The sequence below is a fragment of the Ictalurus punctatus genome, chromosome 18 (genome assembly GCF_001660625.3).
Source record: "Ictalurus punctatus breed USDA103 chromosome 18, Coco_2.0, whole genome shotgun sequence".
Taxonomy (NCBI): domain Eukaryota; kingdom Metazoa; phylum Chordata; class Actinopteri; order Siluriformes; family Ictaluridae; genus Ictalurus; species Ictalurus punctatus.
Window position 1 is genome coordinate 14,958,174 of NC_030433.2, and position 22,999 is coordinate 14,981,172.

Genomic DNA, 22,999 nt, shown 5'->3' on the forward strand with positions numbered 1-22,999 from the left:
CTGGGGGAGGAAATCCATGCAGCAGAGGGAGAACATGCAAACTCAGAACACACAGAACCCCCTACCCTGGCGATGTGAGGCGAACGTCCCAGCTGACAAAAAAAGGTCCCAGGACGTCCCCTAAATGGCCTCTATGAACATCCCCCAAACGTCCATGTGTAGGGTCCCCTTGACGTCCTATGGACGTCAGGAGCCACAGTAATTATCAGGAGCAAGCAATGCTCTATTCCTCCACCCCGCCCTGCGGCCATGTGTTTTTCCGTGGTCCATAACAGTGGTGCTGAAAAGGCACTGCCCATTCAGCACCCGGGCGGCAGTCATGTGAGGAGCGTACGGAGCATATACCAAGCGTTTGTTTATCAGTTTATGTGTTATGGTTTTGATCTTGTTCTCACCCTCATTCTCGAGTCCCGTTTTGCCTAGTTTGTGCCTGTTTGCCAATCGCCTGACCGATTGCTTGTTTTTTGATCACGCTATTGTCTCATGATTTGGATTTGTCTGCCTGACTCTCAATAATAAAAGCTCTTATCTGCACTTGCATCTGTCCTTACCTCCATTGCGTTTAATTATGTGACAGGCAATTTAGGACTAATAGCGATGTGATGAGTTGAAATAAGAAGGTGATGTGAAACAGGTGAGAGAATCGTCTAATCATAGTATATAAGGAGTCTCCAAAAAGAGCAAGGATGAGTCGAGGCTCGACAATCTGCCAAAAGATGTGTCGTGAATAATCCAACACTTTGAGAACAACATTCCCCAAAGACAAATCGGTAGGATTTTGGGCATTTCACCTTCTACAATGCACAATATCATTATAAGATTCAAGGAATCCGGTCAAATCTCTGTGTGTAAAGGGCAAGGCCGAAAACCACTTCTGAACGCTCGTGATCTCCGATTCTTCAGACATCACTGTCTTAAAAACTGTCATGAGTGTGTAATGGATATGCTGACATGGGCTTGGGAATACTTGTAAACCTTCGTCAGTCAACACCATTTGCAGCTGCATCCACAGATGCAAGTTAAGGCTTTACAAGGCAAGCAGAAGCCATACATCAACACTGTCCAGAAGCGCCGCTGACTTCTCTGGGCTCAATCTTATCTGAGATGGAGAGAAGCACAGTGGAATCGTGTTTTGTGGTCTGACGAGTCAACATATCAAATAGTTTTTGGACAATACAGCCATCGTGTTCTATGGGCCAAAGAGGAAAAGGACCGTCCAAGCTGTTATCAGCATCAGGTCCAAAAGCCAGCATCTGTCATGGTATGGGGGTGTGTCAGTGCACATGGCATGGGTAACTTGCACATCTGTGAGAGCTGCATTAATACAGAAAGATATATACACATTTTGGAGCAACATGTGCTGCCATCTAGAACAGGACAACGCTAAACCACATTCTGCCTGGATTACAAGCGCATGGTTGCTTAAGCAGAGAGTACGGGTGCTGCATGGCCTGCTTGTAGTCCTGACCTCTGATTGAGAATATGTGGCACATTATGAAGCGCAATATAAGGCAGCGAAGGCTCCATACAGTTCCGCAGCTGAAGGAATGCATAATGGATGAATGGGGGAAAATTCTGCTTGCTAAACTTAACCAACTGGTGTCTTCAGCGTCCAAATGCTTAATAAGTGTTATTAAAAGGAAAGGTGATGTTACACAGTGGTAAACAGTTGACTGTCCCAAGTTTTTTGGAGTGTGCTGCAGTCATCAGATTTCAAATGAGTATATTTTCAAAAATAAATTAAATTCACAAAGTAAAACATCAAATAACGTGTTAATAATGTGTTTTCAATATAGTGCAGGGTGAATAGAATTTTCAAATGACTTTTTTTGTTAGTTTTTTTTGCATTTTGCATACTGTCCCGACTTTTTCAGAATTGGGGTTGTATAACACCTGCTGAGCACGTACATCTTGGGCCACTGGATACACTAACTTCTTTGAAAACAAGACACTCCAAGGGCCAACTGTATTACAGAGTCAAAGCTCTTCACAACAATGCCTATTCACTACCTGCAGGCCCCCAAGAGAGGAAATACATCATTAGTGGCTTCTTTAATAGGAGTAATGAACATAATGTGGCCATCAGTGGCAATAAGTTTCAGTGTTCATCAAGTACAATTGCTTCCTGAAGACCGCCCTTTGCTGAAGTTCTTATGGAGAGGAATGAAAAGAAAACATCCCTGATATTTACCAGTGGCAAGTCTTAATATTTGGTACCACATGTAGCCCCTGTTATGCCATTTTATGCATTGCAGAAGCATGTCACCGACTCAATGTGATCCAGCCATCCAAGCTTTTGTACTGCAGCTTATCTATGTAGACAATTGCCTCAAAAGTGTGAATTCCATCCAACAGGCAAGGAACCTGTTGGATGGGCTTAGGCATCATCTTGGCAAAAGGAGTTTGATATTCGACAATGGGCTAGCATTGAGTCAGCTGTTGTTTACCATCTGAAGCGCTGTCAGAGAGTACAGAATTGTGTCTGAATCATGATAGACTGGAAGGGAAGAAGGAACTCTGGGATTGAGTACCTGGGGCAGTTTTCTTCTGATACTTAAGTTATTCCATTCTTGAGAAATATGAGAGAAATATTTACAAAGTAGCAAGCCAGTATGATCCATTGGGATTAGTTGTGCCTTGTAGTCCTTGCTCAAAAATCACGTTGTGACAGTTAAGCAAAGAGAATGGGATGATCCCATTCGATCTGAAAATGAATCCATGAAGCTTGGACTGAATGGAAAAATAGCTGTCTGATTTATCTAACATCCACTTACCATAGTATTCCTGCTTTGCCGACACAGGTGATCCACCTGTGTCAAAAGAGTTACATGTGTTTTGTGGTGCCTCAGAACAAGTATAGGGATCAGTAACATACCTATTTGCAAGTCAAAATCCAGATGTCCTTTCTCTTTATCATGGCAAGGTCTAGAGAGGTCCTTATAGTCCCCATGAAATCAAAACTGAAGTTTTGTATTTTGTATATATACTCAGCAAAGAAAGAAATGTCCCCTTTTCAGTAGACTTTTTACAGATCATTTTGTAAAATCAAAATTAGCTTTACAGATTTTTATTGGAAAGGGTTTAGACAATGTTTTTCATGCTTGTTAAATGAACTATACACAATTATTGTACCTGTGGAAAAGTCCTTAAGACACTAACAGTTCACAGGCGGTAGGCAATTAAGGTTATATTTACAATAACTTAGGACACTAAAGGGACCTTTTTACTGACTTTGAAAAACACCAGAAGAAAGATGCCTAGGGTTCCTGCTCACCTGCGTGAACATGCCATGGGCCTGCTGCAGGGAGGCATGAGGACTGCAGATGTGGCCAGAGCAGGAAACTGCAATGTCTGTAATGTAAGACGCCTAAGACAGTGCTACAGGGAGACAGGAAGGACAGCGGAAGGACAGCTGATTGTCCTTGCAGTGGTAAATTACATGTAACCATGTGTCCCCTCAGACGTGATTGAGAACTTGCCAATGCCTTGGTGGAAGAGTGCAGTAACATCTCACAGCAAAAACTCACAAACCTGGTGCAGTCCATGAGGATGAGATGCACTGTAGTACTTAAAGCAACTAGTGGCCACCACATACTGACTGTTCCTTTTAATATTGACCCTCCCCATTGTTCAGTGACTCACTATTCCATTTCTATTCATCAAATGTATCTGAAATTGTTCAGTTTATGTCTCGGTAGTTGAATGTTTTTATGTTAATGCAAGTATTTAAACATGTTAAGAAATTTGCTGGAAATAAAAGCAGTTGATTTTGAGATGACGTTTCTTTTTTTTTCTTTTTTTTGCTGAGTTTATTATGCTAGTATGAATTTAGCCTTAAGGTTATCTATAAGCTAGTGTGCTCCAAAACAATGACAAATTTCGCATTTAGAAGATATATGCATTCAAAATTTACAGTCTCTTTCTACCACCAATACAGAGCAACAATTTTGATGACATCATTCTGTACTTCAGCTTCTCATCATGTTTTCTGTCCAATCAAATGCTCTCTAGATTATAAAATGTCCCGCGCCATCAGTATTTAAATTTACATTTATTCATTTAGTAAGTCGCTTTTATCCAAAGCGACTTACAAATGAGGAAATACAAGCAAAGATGCAAGCAATACAAGCAAAGAAAATACAAGCAAAGAACAGCACCCTCCTACCTCAACACTCTCCTGAAGGTTTACATTCCCTCACGCAATCACCCATCGATTAATGACCGACGCTTAGTAGTGCCTACTCAGTGTGGCTCAAGGTCCCTATCCAGAACCTTCACACTATCTGTCCCTCAGTGGTGGAATGAACTTCCAACCTCAATCCGGACCACAGAATCTGTCACTATCTTCAAAAAACAGCTAAAGACCAACCTCTTCCATAAACACGTAACTGACCTATATATAAAAATAAAAAATAACATTTTTAAAAACCTTACTCTGGCTCTTATACCTCTACTCTGTGCACTTTGCTTCTTCTAGAACTCAATTAAAGATCTTGTATAGTAGCACTACTTGCTGAAGTTGTGTGAGAGAAATCATATTAACAAGCATGGGTTGCTGAATGTTCTTGAAGAAACAGGTGCCAGCTCATGGCTTTGTGTCAAGTATGGCTTAGCCTGTGCTGTAAGCTAAGCTAAACGCTATTGGCTATTTAAAAAGGGACAGGAGCCACTTGAAATGTCCTGCCCTGGCATTCTGTTTCAGTGGAGATTATGTCAACACATCAAATAATGCTGCATGTTTCATGGTACTTCACAGGGACTCTAAATGATCTATATCAATCCAAAGCCTTGATTTTTTTTGCAGCTCTAATAAGAGCTCAACTCTCTAACAGTACTAGAAGCAATGATTGTTTTCAGAATTTTTTTGTGTGTAAATGTCCTGCTTATGGAGTTTTTCACAGGTGTCACTTCAATGCTGGAAATGGCGTTGCCTCCACATCAAGTAACACTAGGGCTGCAACTAACGATTACTTTCATAATAATTTAATTGTCCAATTATTTTTCGATTGATTGATTAATCGGATGGGGCGGAGCAAACTTTCAGTACCACTGTTTTTGTTCATTTAAAATAAAATCCATAAACTGAGTGTTACAAATATAAACTTGTCACGTACCGAGGTTGAGGCAGAAGCAATCGCAGATATCAAAACAGTTTATTAAACAAACGTACAACAAAACGAAGACAACTTGGCATAACACCGCGGCATAGAAGACAGAAGTCTAAGACAACGAAAGACAGAGAAACAGTGCAGACAATGACACTCTCTCTCTCTCTCTCTCTCTCTCTCTCTCTCTCTCTCTATATATATATACAAACACACGAGTGCTCATAAACAGAACGTGATTCAGGTACTGGTGGTCATGTGACATAGTGACGTAGTGCAGTGCAGTGGCTGATGGGAACTGGAGTCCAGAGTTTCCTGATACATGACAAAACTTCAGACTAAAACTACACAACACAACTGTTTGTCCAAAACAGAAAAGAACCCAACACACACACACACACACACACACACACACACACACACACTAGTGTATATATATATATATATATATATATATATATATATATATATATATACTATAATTATATATACGATAATTATTAATTTAGGACTATAGTTTAATTCAGTGCTTTTTGTGCATCCATAAAAATAATGAATAAATACTTATATACAATATAAACTAAAACAAATTAATAAAATATATTTTTATATTTTATTTATATAAATATATATATATATATATATATATATATATATATATATATATATATATATATATATAAATTTTTTATAGTATTTATGCATTATTTTTTATGGATACACAAAAAGCACCGAATTAAAGTGCAGTCCTAAATTAATAATAAAAACTCCCTTTCACTGCACCTTGTGGTTTCTGTTACTCGCTGTCTTTAGACATATTATTTTACTTGTGTTTACTTTTGATCATAGTGTTTTAATTAACATTACAGATCTTACTCACGCTCCTATTGTGTATCAGCACGTCTACACTGCTACTCTGCTAATGCTAGCGTGCGTATGACATCATGTGCCATACTTCCGGTTAGTAAAAAAAAAAAAACCCCACTAGTGTTATATTTGAGATGATATTACTTTTTTTTAAAAATGCATACACTAGACGGTAGAGTACACAGCACATAGTGTAAGCATACAGTACTTCATTTGGGACAAAACTTTTCATAATCGATTATTAATGATTTTATCAATTAGTTGTTGCAGCTCTAGGTAACACCAAGCAGCCTACAAACATGGCTGCCAAGAACTACCAGCCATCATAAACTCTGTCACTTTCATGTTCACCCTCATTCTGATTGTACACCAAGGCTTGGTTGCTGTGGAAGTTGCGGAAGATTCTACAGGGCCATCACAGTCTCCTGACTTGAACCCCATAGAAAATCTCTGGTGAGATTTGAAGAAGACGGTTGCAGCACACAAACCCAGGAATATTACTGAACTGGAGGCCATTGCTCATGAGGAATGGGCTAAGATTCCTCAGGAATGCTACCAGAAGCTGGTATATTGCTATGCATCTTGTTTACAGCAGGTCATGACAGCAAAAGGGTGCTCTACTAAGTACTAAATATGCTTGCCATGAAGGGGTTGAATAATTTTAAAACTGGCAAAATCATTATAAGTTGCATTGTCAGTTGAATTTGGGGAAAGCACTTGAAGCATTTGTTGTGGTGAACTATTTCAATTGCTTTTGTTTGATTTGTTTATTTGTAAACAGCTGAAATTCTGTAAATTCTGACAATAAACCTGATTTGAAATGGGGGTGGAAAATTTTTGATTCCAACTGTATAATACAGGGGTTCTCAAACCTTTTATATATAACATTATATAAGGACCTGGGCTTCTCTGAGAACAAACATGAATATAAAACCAAATAAAGCATGCCATGTAATTATATTACTGTCAAATTGTGTTAAACAGCATTAGCAGTATTAATGCACAAGAAAACTTTTTTTTTTAACTGTTTTCATTTTAAAGTATAAAACAAGACAATTTTTTTATACTATAAAATAAGGCTAGTATAAAACAAGGTCTATTATGATACATTATATACTAGCAAAGAACAAATTTCCTGTCTTTGCAGCGTGTGGTTTCCTGTTGAAATGAGAGCAAGTGAGCTTATGACAATCAGGCCAGCAAACAGATAACAGGGTGTTACATTTGGGGCTTGATGGCTGTGGGGGGAAAATGATCAAGTATATAAGGGTTGATTGTTTTTATATGTTGAAACTTTAAACGAGAGGTTTGAAACTAGTAATAAATTTAAAATAAATAAATAAAAATTTGAAATATGTTAAAAGGGACATTTTTGACATTTTGATTTTTGAAAAAACAAACAAACAAACTGAAAGTGACAATCAATTACGCTTTAAAACTTGTAACAAATGAGAAGTTTGACGTTTCTAACAAGCATTTTTTTAATGACTGGTAATAAATGAAACTGGTTAAACTTGGAAACAAATAAATAAATGTCTGAACAGGGAAGCTACCCTGAGCTTCCTGGTGATAGTTGCCAGACAGAGTGAGCACATCAAGGAGGAGTGGCTTTGAGAAACCTGTTGGAGGTGAGTCTTATTCCTGTTCGCTCTCCTGCCCGTCAACAACATGGCGAACTGAGCGCTCAGCACCTGCGCTTTTCACAGCTCTGTATACTTACTTCTCCCCTAGCCTGATGTACAGTTCCTGATCAAGAATCAACCGATTAGATTAGATTTCCGGTGTGTGTTTTGAGGTTGGACCGGTGTATCGATGAAACCCTTAGCGGAGCCATGTAACGAGCATCAAAAGAAGCGTGGTGAGAAAAGCCCCGGGGAGATGATGGCGAGTGACGCGGTACCTGCTGCAAACACAGGAGAGGTGGGTGCGGGAGGAGACAGGAGAAACACTGCCTTATCTATAGTTATTTATATATTAGAATGATAATAGTAATAATAAGCTATTTATTTTAATTTCGAATGAGATATGAAGACGTGGTTAAGCGACAAGCTTCTTGCTTTGCTAGTCTCGCTGACTGGTTGAGGACGAGTTTGGCTTCATTTTTATTTTAGACAGTAATGCAGCTGAAACGCAGCCGGTGGCTACTTTCGTGATAGCTAATAGTGCTAATAGTTCCGGGTCTGAGACTTAAAACGGTTACCAACATCAAATAAGTTACATTTTAAAGTTAGAAAACTAGAATAAACATAAAGTTAGGTATTTGGTCTTTGTGACAATTCAGTATCTGAAAGAATTAAATCTGTTTGAGTCTGGTTTTTTGTGTTTTTATTGGCAGGTTTTGTAAAAGCCACCTACACGTTGTTGTTGTTGTTGTTGATGCTACAAAAGGTTTAGACTACACACACAGTTCACAGTGCTGCTAGTCTAGTTCAAGTCATGGTTCTCTTAAGTGGGGTCCAGAGACACTCAGGAGTTTCTGTTTTCACAGCCATGGAGTCTTTTATTCTCAATTTAACAAATGACAATGCATTTTTGTCAAGGTTGTTATAATGAAGTTATTATTTCATACATATAGTTGATAAGTCAATTAAATTGAATGCATTGAAAATTAACCCAGGTTGTGTATAGGAAGTTATTTATTTTTTATGTACACCTCAATAACATTAAAGCTTAACTGTTCAGATTATTATTCATGTATATTACTCTGTAACTACTATGAATTATGTAGTAACTACAATGAAACTAATAGTACAAGTATGTAGTTATAAGAGTTGCGTGGGTAGGGTCTAGTAGCCACTGATGCCTCCTGAGAAATTATATATATATATATATATATATATATATATATATATATATATATATATATATATACATATATGTGTGTGTGTGTGTGTGTGTGTGTGTGTGTGTGTGTGTGTGTATGTATTTGAGACAAAGAATTGAAAATTAACACACTGAAACAGGTTTGCATCTGAGTGAGAGTTTCATGAATAAAAGAGCTCTCATGGTTCTAATAAATAAATACAGCGGCACAATACCGATACCAAAACCTTGAGTTTCAGCCGATACCGAACCAGTATTGTTTTAACCATGCTTTGCGGTGAGTGATTTTAAACTGAAGTGCAGTACCGAAACTGCTCAAACATTACTACCCAACAGAAATTTTTTCACATCCAGCCTTTTAAAAAATAATTTCGAACGATTTCCACAACGCCGACATGATTACCACACCTGCCTTGCTAAATGGCTAGCGAATCACTCTTGTTATGTTTATGTTGTTATAGGGGGTTACTGTTATTACACTGAGACATACTTTACACGTTGCTTCATGTTGTATTGCACTACAAGCATTTTGATTATACTGGATTTAACATACCTGACATCCTAGATCCACACCCGGATCCAGGTGAATCCAGAAAAGGATGAATAGTTATATTTGATCAAAATGTGTTCCTGAAAGCGTAGTTTTAGACCCAGGCACAAGCTGCTCATCAAAATAATTATAAATATATCTGTGATTTAAAAAAAAAAAAAAGTTAAGCTGTAAAGTGACAAATGACATTTTTGAAAATGGTAATAAATTAGTAAATTTTTTAAAACTGGTAGTGAATTAAGTTTTTAACACTTGTAACAAATTATTATTATTATTTTACATTTCTAAAAAATAACAACATTTTTGAAACTGCTAAGGAATTAGTTTTTATTTTATTTTTTTGGCTGTAAAAAGGTCTGAACACCACTGCTCTAGCACTCCATTGTTTCAACATGATAATGTATGCAAAGTAGCTATTTCTACCTTCCACCTTTTTACCACTTTCTTCTACATTTCAGTAAATCACGTGCCAACTTATTATTTGTTTTTTCAAACATCCTGTCTACTTTCAAAAGAGTGATAGGTGTGATTAAGCTGAAGCTCTCTGACTTGTTTCCTCTTGCGAGACATTGTGTACAAAACCATGTCTCAGTGCTTCCCTGGCAACCTGAGTTACTTCCCTTTCATTATAATACTCAGCGCAACACTGATGATGTCACCACTCTCACCCAGATAGTTTGCTAATGTCGAGGGTAACACCCTGTTCATGCAAATTTTAAGGTGATTTCAAACTGTCCGGAATAAGAGTGTACTTGCATAAGAGTACACTTCTTGCATAACATCCAAACATTCAACATACTTGCCATTCATATTGTTAACAAATACAGATTTAGACCCATTTATGATTCATTCATGTAAATTCTGCATATTCTGCTGCAATTAGTACAGAGATTAAATTCTTATGAAGTTCCTTGTGAGTAAGACATAATTTATTTATTAAGTTCATGCATTCAATTTTTAAGTGTCTTTGTAACACTCATGGTTAAATTTTTTTTACTCTGCATACCCATTGATGGTTTGAGTTGATAAGATCAGGGGTGTCTCAGATGTTGTGCAGTCAGCAACAGTGGTGTAGCCAGGAATTCATTTCAGGGAAGATGAGGAAATATAGTAAAATAAACTCAATGTGTGATCTGTACAGTTAAATTCAAAAAAGTGTGTGATGTGCTTATGAATTTTGGGTGGATGCCAGACAGTAGCAAATGTGTTCTTTTAATCATTTAAAGTCCCCATGAAATCAAAATGGAAGTTTTGTGGCTTTGAATATGTTAGCCTTAAGGTTATCTATAAGCTGGGGTGCTGCAAAAGTGTCTCATGTATAGCTAGCTGACTTTCAAACACAAATGGGGGAAACATTCTGTAAAATTCTGATTAATCCTGTTTATTCAGATAGGTTTATCCTGTTTCTCACCATAGTAGCTGGTAGGCAAAAATATGTTAAACCTAATTTAGATATAGGGCATGGTGGCTTAGCGGTTAGCATGTTTGCCTCACAACTCCAGGCTCGGGGGTTCGAGCTTTGGGGGTTTCTTTTGGGTACTCCAGTTTCCTCCACATTGTAGGATAATTGGCGTTTCCAAATTGTCCGTAATTTGTGAATGGGTGTGTGTGTGTGTATGTGTGTGTGATTGTGTCCTGTGATTGGCTGGCACCCCGTCCAAGGTGTCCCCCACCTTGTGCCCTGAGTCCATATTAAAGGACACATTCGCTTGATGTTTGAGGCAGTTAAATATCCAGTTGCAAATGATGACGTTTTATGAACATCATTGTAGCGCAGTTACTTTGTTGCATCGGTGTAGTTTGGTGTACTGTTAACCAGAGTGATGCTTCTTAAAATAAGCCAAAGCTGATTCACACACTACGAGTAGATGGAAAGAAGTGTTCGAAAACCAATACAGAAGTCTGACTGGTTTCTATTTTCTCTCCTTGATAGGGTCGAACCCAGATGAATGGGTTCTCTGTGCCTCATGATGTGAGCAGTCCTGTTTCACAGTCCCAGCATGCGTCTAGCCTGTCCTCGCCTGTCCATCAACCACCGGTCAACCTTCCCAGAGGGCAGTGGGGTGGCAAGTATGAGTTTCTGCTCTCCTGCATCGGTTACTGCGTTGGCCTGGGAAACGTCTGGAGATTCCCTTACCTTTGTTACCGGAATGGTGGAGGTGAGCTGTGGCCTAGAGGGCTGAAATTGCATCTGAACATTTTTTAAAGTACAAAATACAGCAGCACTTAGTCATTAGCAATGTTTTGGGTATTGTGTGATCGTTCAAGCATTGCACCTTTTACTGGAAATCATGAAAGCTATGCCCACAACACGGCAGTAATTTCTCCTGTCATGTTGCGGAGCTCATAAAACAGGTTCCCAGCAAGATGATAATCAAACTCTGGAATTGGGAAGTGGTTTGTGAAATTGACATGGACAGCACAGCACTGTAGAAAACACTGCCACATGATGTTCTATTGACACACGGTGCTCCACCTAGACCCTAGTTTGTGATATGACTCTGCTATGATTTGAAGCATACACTTAAAGGAATACTCCAGTGTTTACACTTTATCCATTACGTCTGTAGCTTATGTGTGAGTACCACAGACAGGAATTTCAGCACGTTTTGCTTTACTGAGAAAGAAAACACAGAAAACCATTTACTGAGAGCGCACTTATAATGCAAGACTTAAACAATACATGTTTAAAATGTGGAACTGTATAACAATGCTGTGTAAACTTGTGTAATTTTAGACAGCAGTGGAGCAATGTAGTTAAAAGTAATTCTGGTTAGTTACACAGGCTGAAACTGTGTGTATGACGAATTATACAGCAAATAATTCATAAAAACATTCTACACAAATACACAATTTGGATAAATATCTATTGACAAAATCCAGCAACAACCCTTGGACGAGATTTCTGTTCTTTTCTCAGTACAAGGAAACGTGCTGAGGTTGCTGTTTGTGAGATTTAAGTATAAGCTATAGACTTGGCAGGCAGATTTATTTGGAAAACCCTGCTCTATTCCTTTAATACCTCAGTGCTAAACCCAGCCAATGGCAGCTCTGATAATGATGTAATACAGTGACAGTTTATGTCCATAAGCAGTAATCAAAGCCGCAGTCATCTGCGTGTGCTCACACGCGTGTCCATTCCCTGCCAAGGTCATTTGTTTGCTCTGTTATCCTTTGAGAAAGAACATGGACAGTCTCCAATTCCTCTCGGGTGTGTCGTGCACGAGAGTCTCGCAGACGTAATGGAGATGCCTGCTCTTTAGAATGGTGCTTGTTCGATGTTTTCATTAGCTTGTTAATATTTGTACGGGTATTTTAATTTCAAATGACTAGTGTATAAATGGAATATTACTGGAAAAAACATGCTTATGCACACTTAAAGTGGCAAAATATGTATATGATGAGCATAGATAGTACTGATTCAGCAAAAATGTGATTGTAATGCATGTTTGTTTGTGTTATTATGGTTATATTCCAGTAACTCCAGAAGGTATGGGAAAGTAAACTACTGTTAGCTCTAACAGTAAAATTTGTGCTTTTTTGCAGAAAACCACTTGAACTGGCAAAATTGCAATTGTACGAAATTGTTTTGCACTGTGTTTCGCAGTGATGTTTTTTGGTAAATGAGAACATTTAGTTGTACTCCTGTTCGATGCACGTAAATCGAGGAGTGAATGCATGTTGCGATGATGTCACATGACGCGTCTTGGCCCAAATCTGCAGAAAATCTGTGGTAATTTTGAAAAATTTCAAGCTCCTCTGAATATTGCGGTGTTTGCTGGATTTTGTGTTCATTTCTGCGTTTCCTCAATTGGTTCCACCAAGAAAAGTAGTTTTCATTCAGAATTGGGAACTTTAAGAAAAGAATCCTGGGTGAAGCTCCATCATGAAGTGCAAAGTTTCCTCAGTAACACTGTTAAAAATTTAAAAGCAACATAAATGATTTGTTTCACTGTATAAGTCAAATTACTGTATGTTATCTCATTTCAGTCTTAATGACTTGATTATTATTTGAATACGGTAGAAGATAGTACATGAGGAAATGAGCAGGGGTGTCCAAACTTTTGAGAGACAGACTGATTTTATGAGCAGTGTAGCAGAGAAGTCCTGTCAGAAAAACAACACAATCAGCACTAACAGGAACTAAACTAGGCTAGTGCAACAGTGCTGTTTTATTTTGGAATATAAAAGTAATTTTAAAGTGGACTGCGATCCCATTTGGTTAGTGTGTTGAAATGATGACAAACAGCACTGTTTAGTTATATTCCATTCTATGATTGAATCCGTTTGTAATGTAGAATTAAACACTTCCTTGGAAGAATACACTACGTCGAAGCATGTCTGCAGAGAAACATCTGTTTCGAGTTTTGAATTTGCAAATAGTGCTTCCAGGGGTGAACAAATGGTAAATTCATTATCTATCCCACTGGGCAAGTAAACGCTCCAGTGCAGTTTCCGAGTCCCATGTTTTGGTTGAGGGGGCACGGTGACTAAATGGTTAGCACATTTGCCTCGCCTCGTACCTCAGGGGTTTGGGGTTTGAAACCCACCTCCACCCTGTCTACATGGAGTTTGCATGTTCTCCCCGTGCTTTGGGGGTTTCCTCTGGTTTCCTCTCCCAGTCGACATGAGTTGTAGGCTGATTGGCATTTCTAAATTGTTAGTTAGTTAATTACATTTATATAGCGCTTTTCTAGACACTCAAAGCGCTTTACATAGTATACCACCACTTTATACCTCAACCACCGCTAGTGTGCAGCATCCATCTGGATGATGCTATGGCAGCCATATTGCACCTGAACTCCCAACACACATCAGCTATTAGTGGAGAAGAGAGAGTTATGTAGCCAATTCCGGGATGGAGATTATTAGGGGGCCATGATAGAGAAGGGCCAGTAGAGAATTTCACCAGGACACTGGGGTTATACCCCTACTCTTTTACGATAAGTTTCCTGGGATTTTTTATGACCACAGAGAATCAGGACCTCGCTTTAAGGTCTCATCTGAAAGACAGTGCTGTTTTTACAGTATAGTGTCCCCGTCACTATACTGGATAGTGGAAAACCTAAACATTGGTAGTTAATTTAATATAATAGTGTATGGCCAGTTGGTTAGCTGGAAAAGTGAATTAAAACAGACTAGTGGACACAAACGTGTTTATGAAAAGGGGAGGGGATGGCTGTAGTCCTATAGTCCTTATCCTCTCCTTATAAGGTAGCACATTGTGTTTGCAACCTTGATAACAAGTTATGTTATGATAGCTATGTCATTGGCGAACGTTTCAGCTATGAGCTGTGATGTCATCTTTTTGCATACCAAGTACAAACATGAGCCTGGTTAGTGCCTTTAACATGAAAGTGACATATTGTGTTAGTAGCAATGTTATATGCTGGCTTTACACTGCAGTATGTTTGTTCTGCTTTGCTTTGTCAGTGTTTCCACATTTGTGTGTGTTCTTGATTCCTGAGTCTGCCTTCTGTGCATTTTGTGTAAGAATGTTCTACCTTCAACCCAATGTGTGTAGTGCAACAGGAGGTGGGATTCGTAGTGAGTAGCGGGTGCTATTGTTACAGCATTGAATTGAACACTTTGAATGTATTACGTATAAAGCACACACAGTAGATTTAAACAAACGTTTGTTTTTACTTCCTCTGGTTGTTGAACCTTCCTGTCTCTTGGGCGACTATGAATAAAACGCTAACAGTCAAGACATGAAATCTTGGTCAACTGATTTGTCCACCCCTGGCTTCATATAACAGTGTAGAAATTGTGGAAGGTTTTTCCAGCTTCACTTTTAATCCAGAAGTTGCTTATCAATTGAAAATCATTACGCAAGTAATGGAAGTATTTTTTTGTGCTGATACAGGTGTGTTTCTCATCCCTTACTTCATCATGCTCTTCTTCACGGGCATGCCCCTCTTCCTCATGGAGCTCAGCCTGGGTCAGTACGGAGCCGCAGGCCCCATCACCGTCTGGAAGTGCTGTCCGCTGCTCAAAGGTACCAGCACACTCGAGTGCGGTTCATCCAGTCGCTTGATTTTGAAGTCACATTATACGTTAATATTTGATATTCCATCTGAAATGCTCTGGAATAAAAGCATCCTCCAGTTTCAAATGATGAATAATTTGTATAACTACATAATTACCGAGTCATGAAGTGTGTTTACATGTGCACTAATAATATGATCATTATTGGATTTTTTTTCACTTATTATTCGTTCAATGTTTATTCAGTCTTTTAGGAGACTAAATCAGTTTATTCATTGCATATCCCGTTAATCAGGCGTCTTTATTTTCTTACATCTGCACATGTGCACTAACATAACCGGATAGAGATGGTTTATTTGAAAAGAAATCCAGTTTTATTAATCAAGACTGTTGATTTTTTTTTTTTTTAATGGACGCATATTCAACATCATCTGAGTTGAAATGAGACTTTTAAAAGACTAAGCTCAAGTGTTTCTCCAGGGATTGGTATCGGGATGCTGTGTGTGTCCACTTTGGTATGTCTCTACTACAACGTCATCATCGCTTGGACGTTTTATTACCTGGGAAGTTCTTTTCAGAGCCCGCTGCCGTGGTCCTGTTCTGCTATTGCTAATGCTGCACTGTGTGGGGTGAGTTTAATGTCATCTAAACATTGTAGAATTCATTTTTATTGTAAACGGCTTCATCAAAAGGAGGATATAAGACTGTAGACTGTACTTAAACTCATCCATTATTACTCTACTGTATGTTTGTGATCCCCAGAACAACACCAACGTCACACATTCCCTTAGTGCGTCTGAGGTCTTCTGGAAGTAAGGATTCTTACCGGCATTTGCTGTATCACTGTAGTTACTGAATCATACATAGTAGTTATTATTGGAAAGTAATATACTTTAATGTGAACTGAACAATTAGAAGGGGCTTTAACAGATATCATTAGTGTTGATGTTTTATATTATTTTTAATTTTCCTTTCAAATTGTTTTTTAAAGAGAAATGTTAGCTTTAGGAAATTGAGTTCTTTGGGACAAATGAATAGTTGTGGGGCTGTAACTCAACTATATATGTGCTGTACAGGAAAATCTAAATGAATTCGCATCCTTTTATTTAGGTTAGTTTCAGAGGCAATATTGCAAAATTTTGGTGTTGGTCCTTTTTTTAATTTATAGATTTTTATTTTAGTTCAGTTTTTAATTGTTATAATAATCATACCTTGTAGAACTGATTTTTAACAAGTCAAATATATTGTGAAACATTTATAATGTTAAAATAAGCATATTTTTGTTTCTGGTTCAAAAACTCACTTAGTTCTGTTAACATCCTAAGATTCATGTTTATACAATGCATATATTAGGTGTTAATGTCATGTATAACTGTGTTCAACTGTTCACCAGTAGTGCTAAATAATTTATATACACAGCAAACATGTTTTTGTTCACATCTGTTGCCATAGAAACACAGATATGCTTTGCTAAAAGTAACTAAACATAAACTAGCTGACCGTAGTGGTGGTTAAATATTTTTAAACTTGAGGTCATTGTATACATGTGTGTATGTGTGTGTGTAACTCTCTCGTTCTCTTTCTCTGTGTGTGTGTGTGTGTGTGTGTGTGTGTGTGTGTGTGTGTGTCGTTTTTGCAGTGAACGTGTCCTGGGCGTGGTCAACAGTCAGGGCTTGGATGACCCCGGGCCGGTGAGGTGGCCACTTGCTCTGTGTTTGCTGGCCGCCTGGGTCATCATTTTCCTCTGCATACTGAAGGGGATTCACAGCTCTGGCAAGGTAGCATCTACTGAGTCTGATTCACACAGTCTGATGCACACAGTCTGATACACTCATTTTGGTCCAGTCAGTCTGATCTACCCAGTCTGATACACAGTGTCATGCAGCTAGTCTAACCCACACAGTCCGATCCACTCATTCTGACTACCGGTCTTATCCACTCAGTCTGGGCGACTAAGTCTGACTATCAGTCTAATCAACTCCATCTGATCCAGTGGCTGTCTGACCCATTCAGTGTTATTCACTCAGTCTGATCCACACAGTCTGATCCAGTCAGTGTCACTCAATCAGTCTGGTCCACTATGTCTGACATCCAGCATCGGAATCTAAACTTCACAGTATCAGCAAATATACATGATTCTTGATATGACATACAGTATGGCGATACGAGATGAAATGCCAGCAGGTTTAATCTTGTTTAACATCGCTCAGTTCTGCATTTCATAATTTAATTGTATCACAAGTTTACGTGTTCTTATTGCAGTGTGTTAGCTGTTGCAACACTACTTACATTTTAACTGTACACATTTGCTCAGGTAATAATATGTTACGATGTGTTCCTCCTGTCCAGGTGGTGTACGTGACGGCCACGTTCCCCTACTTTGTCCTGATCGTTCTGATCATCAGAGGGGCCACTTTAGAGGGATCGCTCCAAGGTGTAGCCTTTTATCTCACTCCAGTCTGGGAGCGGCTGGCTAACGCACAGGTACTAGCAACAGTACTAGTCTTTTATATCTTGCAGTAGATAACGTTAGTCTGAAGAAACCCATTTATTGTAATATTATGGGTTTGTGTAGGTGTGGAATGATGCAGCCTCACAGATCTTCTACTCACTGGGCATTGGAGTAGGAGGCCTTCTTTCTATGGCTTCCTACAATAAATTTGACAATAATGTCATCAGGTTAGTCCACTATTGGTTTTAATCTTCACTGTTTCATAATTCCTTTCTTGGGGGGAAAAAAGTGATTAAATCCTAATTCCTTTTCCAGGGACACCCTAATCATCACCATAGGCAACTGTGCAACTAGCTTCTTTGCAGGCTTTGCTATCTTTTCTATCCTGGGTCACATGGCCTGGAGGAAGGGTGTGCCTGTGGAACAGGTTGCAGATACAGGTAACTCAGTTCAGTGTGCTTTTTTTCAGCAGACACTCCCCATTCTTACACACTCTGCTTTTGTGATATAGCTCAACTGAAACATGACATATTGAATTCCAAGAAAAATGAGTTATGTGATCCTGGGTTATACAACTCAGTGACTATGTGTTTGATTTTCTTCTCTCAGGTCCAGGCTTGGCTTTTGTAGCTTATCCAGAAGCCCTGGCTCTTCTGCCCGGTTCAGTTTTCTGGGCCATTCTTTTTTTCCTCATGCTCTTTATGCTTGGAGTGGACACACTGGTAATACTCCTTTATTTAGATGTATCTCTACAGTTTTATATAGTTTGGTAAAATGTTTATTTGTCCTAAATGTAGTCAGTGAGCCAAAATAACTTTACTTCTAAGGCTAATATCGCTTACAAGTAATCGCGATTTAGATCACCTACTTATAGTGACCTAGTAATAATAGTTTTATATATAGTTAATGGGCAATAGAAAGCATTTAGTGTAATTTGGTCTCATTCCACTCATAATATATTTTCAATTCAAACATAAATATGTAAATACTACTGAAGCCAGAAATGACACTTTGGGTTTTCAGTTTTGACCATAAACCTTACCCTGTTTTGCCCAAACACTGTCCCACTACAGGTTTAACAAATCACCTGTAAGCACATGAAAGCTATGAAATAGCTCCCGTATTGAGTGAGACAGAGATAAATGTCAGTGGTGATGTTTTGGCCGACTGACTTCATTTTTAAGTGAACAAATAAGACACTGTGTTGCAGGGTTCTGCATAGAACCTTTAAAGTTCCCGCAAAGGGACAAACTGAAGAATGGGCACTAGACAGAAGCTTTTACTGTGACTATACAGCATTTGGCAAGAAGATGTTTTAAAACAATGATATTACAACATTGTTCCTACAACATACATTTGTTAAGCAGTGTGGTCTGTTTAAGTTATACGCCATGTAGTGAGGTAACTTCCTGATGCGCTGAGGAGAATAGAAACAACAGTAATTCTCTCTCTCTCGCTTTCTGTCTCTCTTTTTTCTCTCTCTTTCTCTCTTTCTTTCTAGTTTGGTAATATGGAAGGTATTACCACAGCAGTACTGGATGAGTTTCCTCAGCTCAGAACCAATATGAAGCAGAAGACCATTTTCTTGGCCTTACTCTGCTTTGGCTTCTACCTCATGGGCCTGTTACTGGTCACTGATGTAAGTGTTAATTAGCACTCCTTAATTAATAAAGATGACTTACATACACACAGAACTGCTGTTAAATGTTTGATATTAACTCCTGTGCATTTCTGCTTAATAGGGAGGGATTTACTGGTTCACCCTCATAGACTCATTCAGCACCAGTTTTGGTCTCATCATCATCACTCTGTTCATGTGTCTGGGCATCTCATTCTTCTATGGTGCGCCTCCCACCACGCTTCCTCCATCTCACACTTACACCACCATATTAACACTTGTCCATTAACACTTGAATATCGTAAGCAGAGGTTTTACTCTGGATCGATGTTACCTCAGCTTGCTGTATTTGACGCGACTTTAATGACATCCCATCAATGTACCAACCATTCATGTTTTCACAATTGCTAACAAGCAACAAGCTGTAAACCCCCTTACTGTCTCTTAGTGTTGTAGCTTGTAAAATGCAGCTTGTTACCAAGAAACTGCTAAACATTTAAAGCAGAATTACTACTGTAGTAATAACACTAACAAATATTTCAGTTAGCATTATGTGGACGGATGCCAATGGAGCACAATTGGCTGTGTGCGCTGGGTGGAAGGAATGTCATACTTTCTCTCTCCTGTCAATCACAGCGACATTAGCCAATCACGGGCGTCTGTGAGAACATGTATGCGGAAAAGGATAGACAGGTGCTTTCCTCTGAGAGTGTTACACTGCCTTGTGATGTAACATGAACAGCAGTTTAAAAAGATGTGGATGGCTGGCTTCATATCTCTCAGAGGAAGCATGTCTCAGCCTTTATTCTCCCCCGGTTGGTGGCTGTCATATGTTAGGAGACATATTGGCAGATTTGGGAGAAAATGGCAGGAAATTTTAAAAAGTATAATACAGTATATAGTACGGTATTGTTGTTTATGTAGCAGTGCTTCGTACTGACAAACAAAAAAACCTGTATAGTCTGGAAAATACGGTACTCTATGGCTTTGGCAGATTTTAGGAATAAAGAGTCAGAATTCCTCCACAAATTCCTCAAGTCATTATCAACATCTACATGACAACTTATCTTTTCTCTGCCATATCTTCATTCTTTACGTTGTGGATGCAAATGTTGTGACACAGGTGTTTTGCATTGATTTAATTCAGGTGTAAACCAGTTCTGCCAGGACATAGAGGACATGATCCGCCCCTGCCCGTCCTGGTGCACCAAACTGCTGCTCTACTTCAAAGCATGTTGGGTATTCTGCACACCCTTCCTGTTACTGGTGAGAACAGCGTGTGGGACTGTTTTGTTGGTTTTTATTTTTTGTGGAAATCACAGTTAGATACTGCATGTTTGTTCAGTATTGTGGCATTGCATTCCTTATAAGCATAGGATGCTGCTGTTTTGACCAAATAAAAGACATTTTATATAAAGTGTATATGTGTATATATATATATATATATATATATATATATATATATATATATATATATATATACATATATATATACACATATATACACGTATATATATGTGTGTGTATATATATATATATATATATATATATATATATATATATATATATAGTTTAAAATGACATCTTCAGTGGTACTTTAAATGTGCCAGTTAGTTTGTTTACCCCAAAGCAAGCAGGCAGAGGTCCTACCCTTCTGAACCAGAGCAGAAATAAACATGCACCTGACTGAGGCTTGAAACAAACAACATGTCAGCATGTGTTAAATAATTTAGTAGTGTAGCTGGGACATTCTATCTCCCTGCTTTCCTACTCATTCTATTAATGACGTGCAGGTCTATTGTATAGACTCATTGTGAAATGTTGTGTATTTTACCTCATGTAGTTCATCCTGACCTACATCTTCATCGAGATGTACAGAACGTCCCTGCATTACGGCTCGTATCAGTACCCCACGTGGGGCAAAGGCCTGGGGGTATGCATGGGAGTCGTGTGCTGCCTGCAGATCCCCATCTGGGCTATCGTGGCTGTCTGGAAGGAGTCTGGCACCATGACGGAAGTGAGTCTTCATTCGTGACAAACCTATGATGCAAAAAAGAAAACAACACGATCGAATTTTTGAGTAATGAAACACATATAAGCTAAGCTTCCCCGTGTCCCCCTCTCTTTCAGCGCTTCCAGAAAGCTATCCGACCGCTGAACTCCTGGCGAGACAACAACCAGAGCAATGGCAATCAGGAGCAGAGGGCAGAGCCTGAGAGAGTGGAGGGACCCTACACCGTCAACCTGACCGATTTGGACTTCACTGCGATGGCCTGGGATACGAGTGAAGCGTAACACTGCACCAGTGTGAGGAGGATGAACTGCACCTTTCTGTTAAAGGGGATGAATGTCGAAGCTCACACTGTCTGGGGACCAAAAATATGTACTGAATATAAAATGCACGATCTGTTTAGTGCATTGACGGTGCCTATTTCCTTAAAGGAACTCGACAAAGCTGGAAATGAGTTTTGTTTTTGCTGACAGTTTTCTGAAAAGGCATGAGAAGTGCTCGCCGGTTTATACTTTCAACCATGGTCACTAACTAGAAAGAAGTAAAAGCTTCCCCAATGGGGATTTTTTTTATAAAGACAGGTTAAATTTCCTCCAAAACATCAGCCAGTTTTTGATGATCATTTTATTCAAATATATATTTTATGGAGTAATATGTTACTAGGGTGGGCATCCTAGTGGCCTCAACCTGCCATTGAGAATTGAGTTTGTATCTCACCTCTAGGCCGGGGGTCGAAGAGGACCATAATCAACCCTGCTGTTTGGGAGGCATAGAGGGTCTTACCCTGTGTTCACACTAGCAAGTTGCTCGTGTTGGTAGTAGTTTGTCTCTTGTAGCGACTGCCTTTGGACATGCACTGTCCAGTGTTTTTATTTTAGTATATATATAATTAGCTCTGACAACAAACTGTAATAGCCAAAATGTATAGTCAACCATCTCTGTTACTTCCTTCCAAGCTTTTTGCTCCTAAAACTTCAGTACACATTTAATAAGCGAGTGTACATGACAGGATAAGATAAAACCACATATGGTTAAACCATATCTGCATGTCACACAGTAAATGGGAATTAATTGCAGGTAGGAATGAATGTTCTGAGTGTGGAACTGAAGGAACGTCATACCACACAGACCATCGGCTTGGTCCGAGGAATCATTCGAAACGGCTTAAAACAATCATTTTGTCACAGATTTCATTGTGCCACGTAATCTACATAGAATTTAGAAAATCTTAGTTGTCTCTCAGTCGCCTTTTTGCTTGACACGTCACATGCATACATAGAAAAAATGGCCACTTTATTAATTTAGTGTGAACATAGGGTTATTTCCCTTTTCTTCTGTAGATCAGAGCGATGCTAATTAACTGTGAGCTACGATCTGTACAAGTTCACAATGTGTGTTCAGACCCCGACAATATGGCGGGAAATCGCAATAACAGGGAAAACAAATCAGTAATTCATAACGGAATAAATATTGCTTCAAGACCAATAAGGTTTGCAATGTCATACAGTATAACAGCAGTATTTACAGTCCCCTCCAAAACTAGTGGGACGGCAAAGCCAATTTATTTGTTTATGCTATACACGAA

General features: G+C 38.8%; 1 protein-coding gene across 2 annotated transcripts; it reads left to right on the forward strand.

Moving 5' to 3' along the window:
• Positions 1-7,597: 7,597 nt before the first annotated feature.
• On the forward strand, positions 7,598-21,865 carry slc6a7 (solute carrier family 6 member 7). Of its 2 annotated transcripts, XM_017493123.3 has the most exons (15): positions 7,598-7,892; positions 11,279-11,504; positions 15,212-15,343; positions 15,814-15,962; positions 16,096-16,145; positions 16,973-17,111; positions 17,683-17,817; positions 17,909-18,012; positions 18,101-18,225; positions 18,395-18,507; positions 19,287-19,424; positions 19,528-19,627; positions 20,551-20,669; positions 21,247-21,420; positions 21,534-21,865. In XM_017493123.3, the coding sequence occupies exons 1-15, from the start codon at positions 7,785-7,787 to the stop codon at positions 21,696-21,698; spliced, it is 1,977 nt and encodes a 658-aa protein (XP_017348612.1). In that variant the 5' UTR covers positions 7,598-7,784; the 3' UTR covers positions 21,699-21,865. The 2 variants fall into 2 exon arrangements, with proteins under 2 accessions (XP_017348612.1, XP_017348613.1); XM_017493124.3 differs by lacking the exon at positions 16,096-16,145.
• Positions 21,866-22,999: the final 1,134 nt, after the last annotated feature.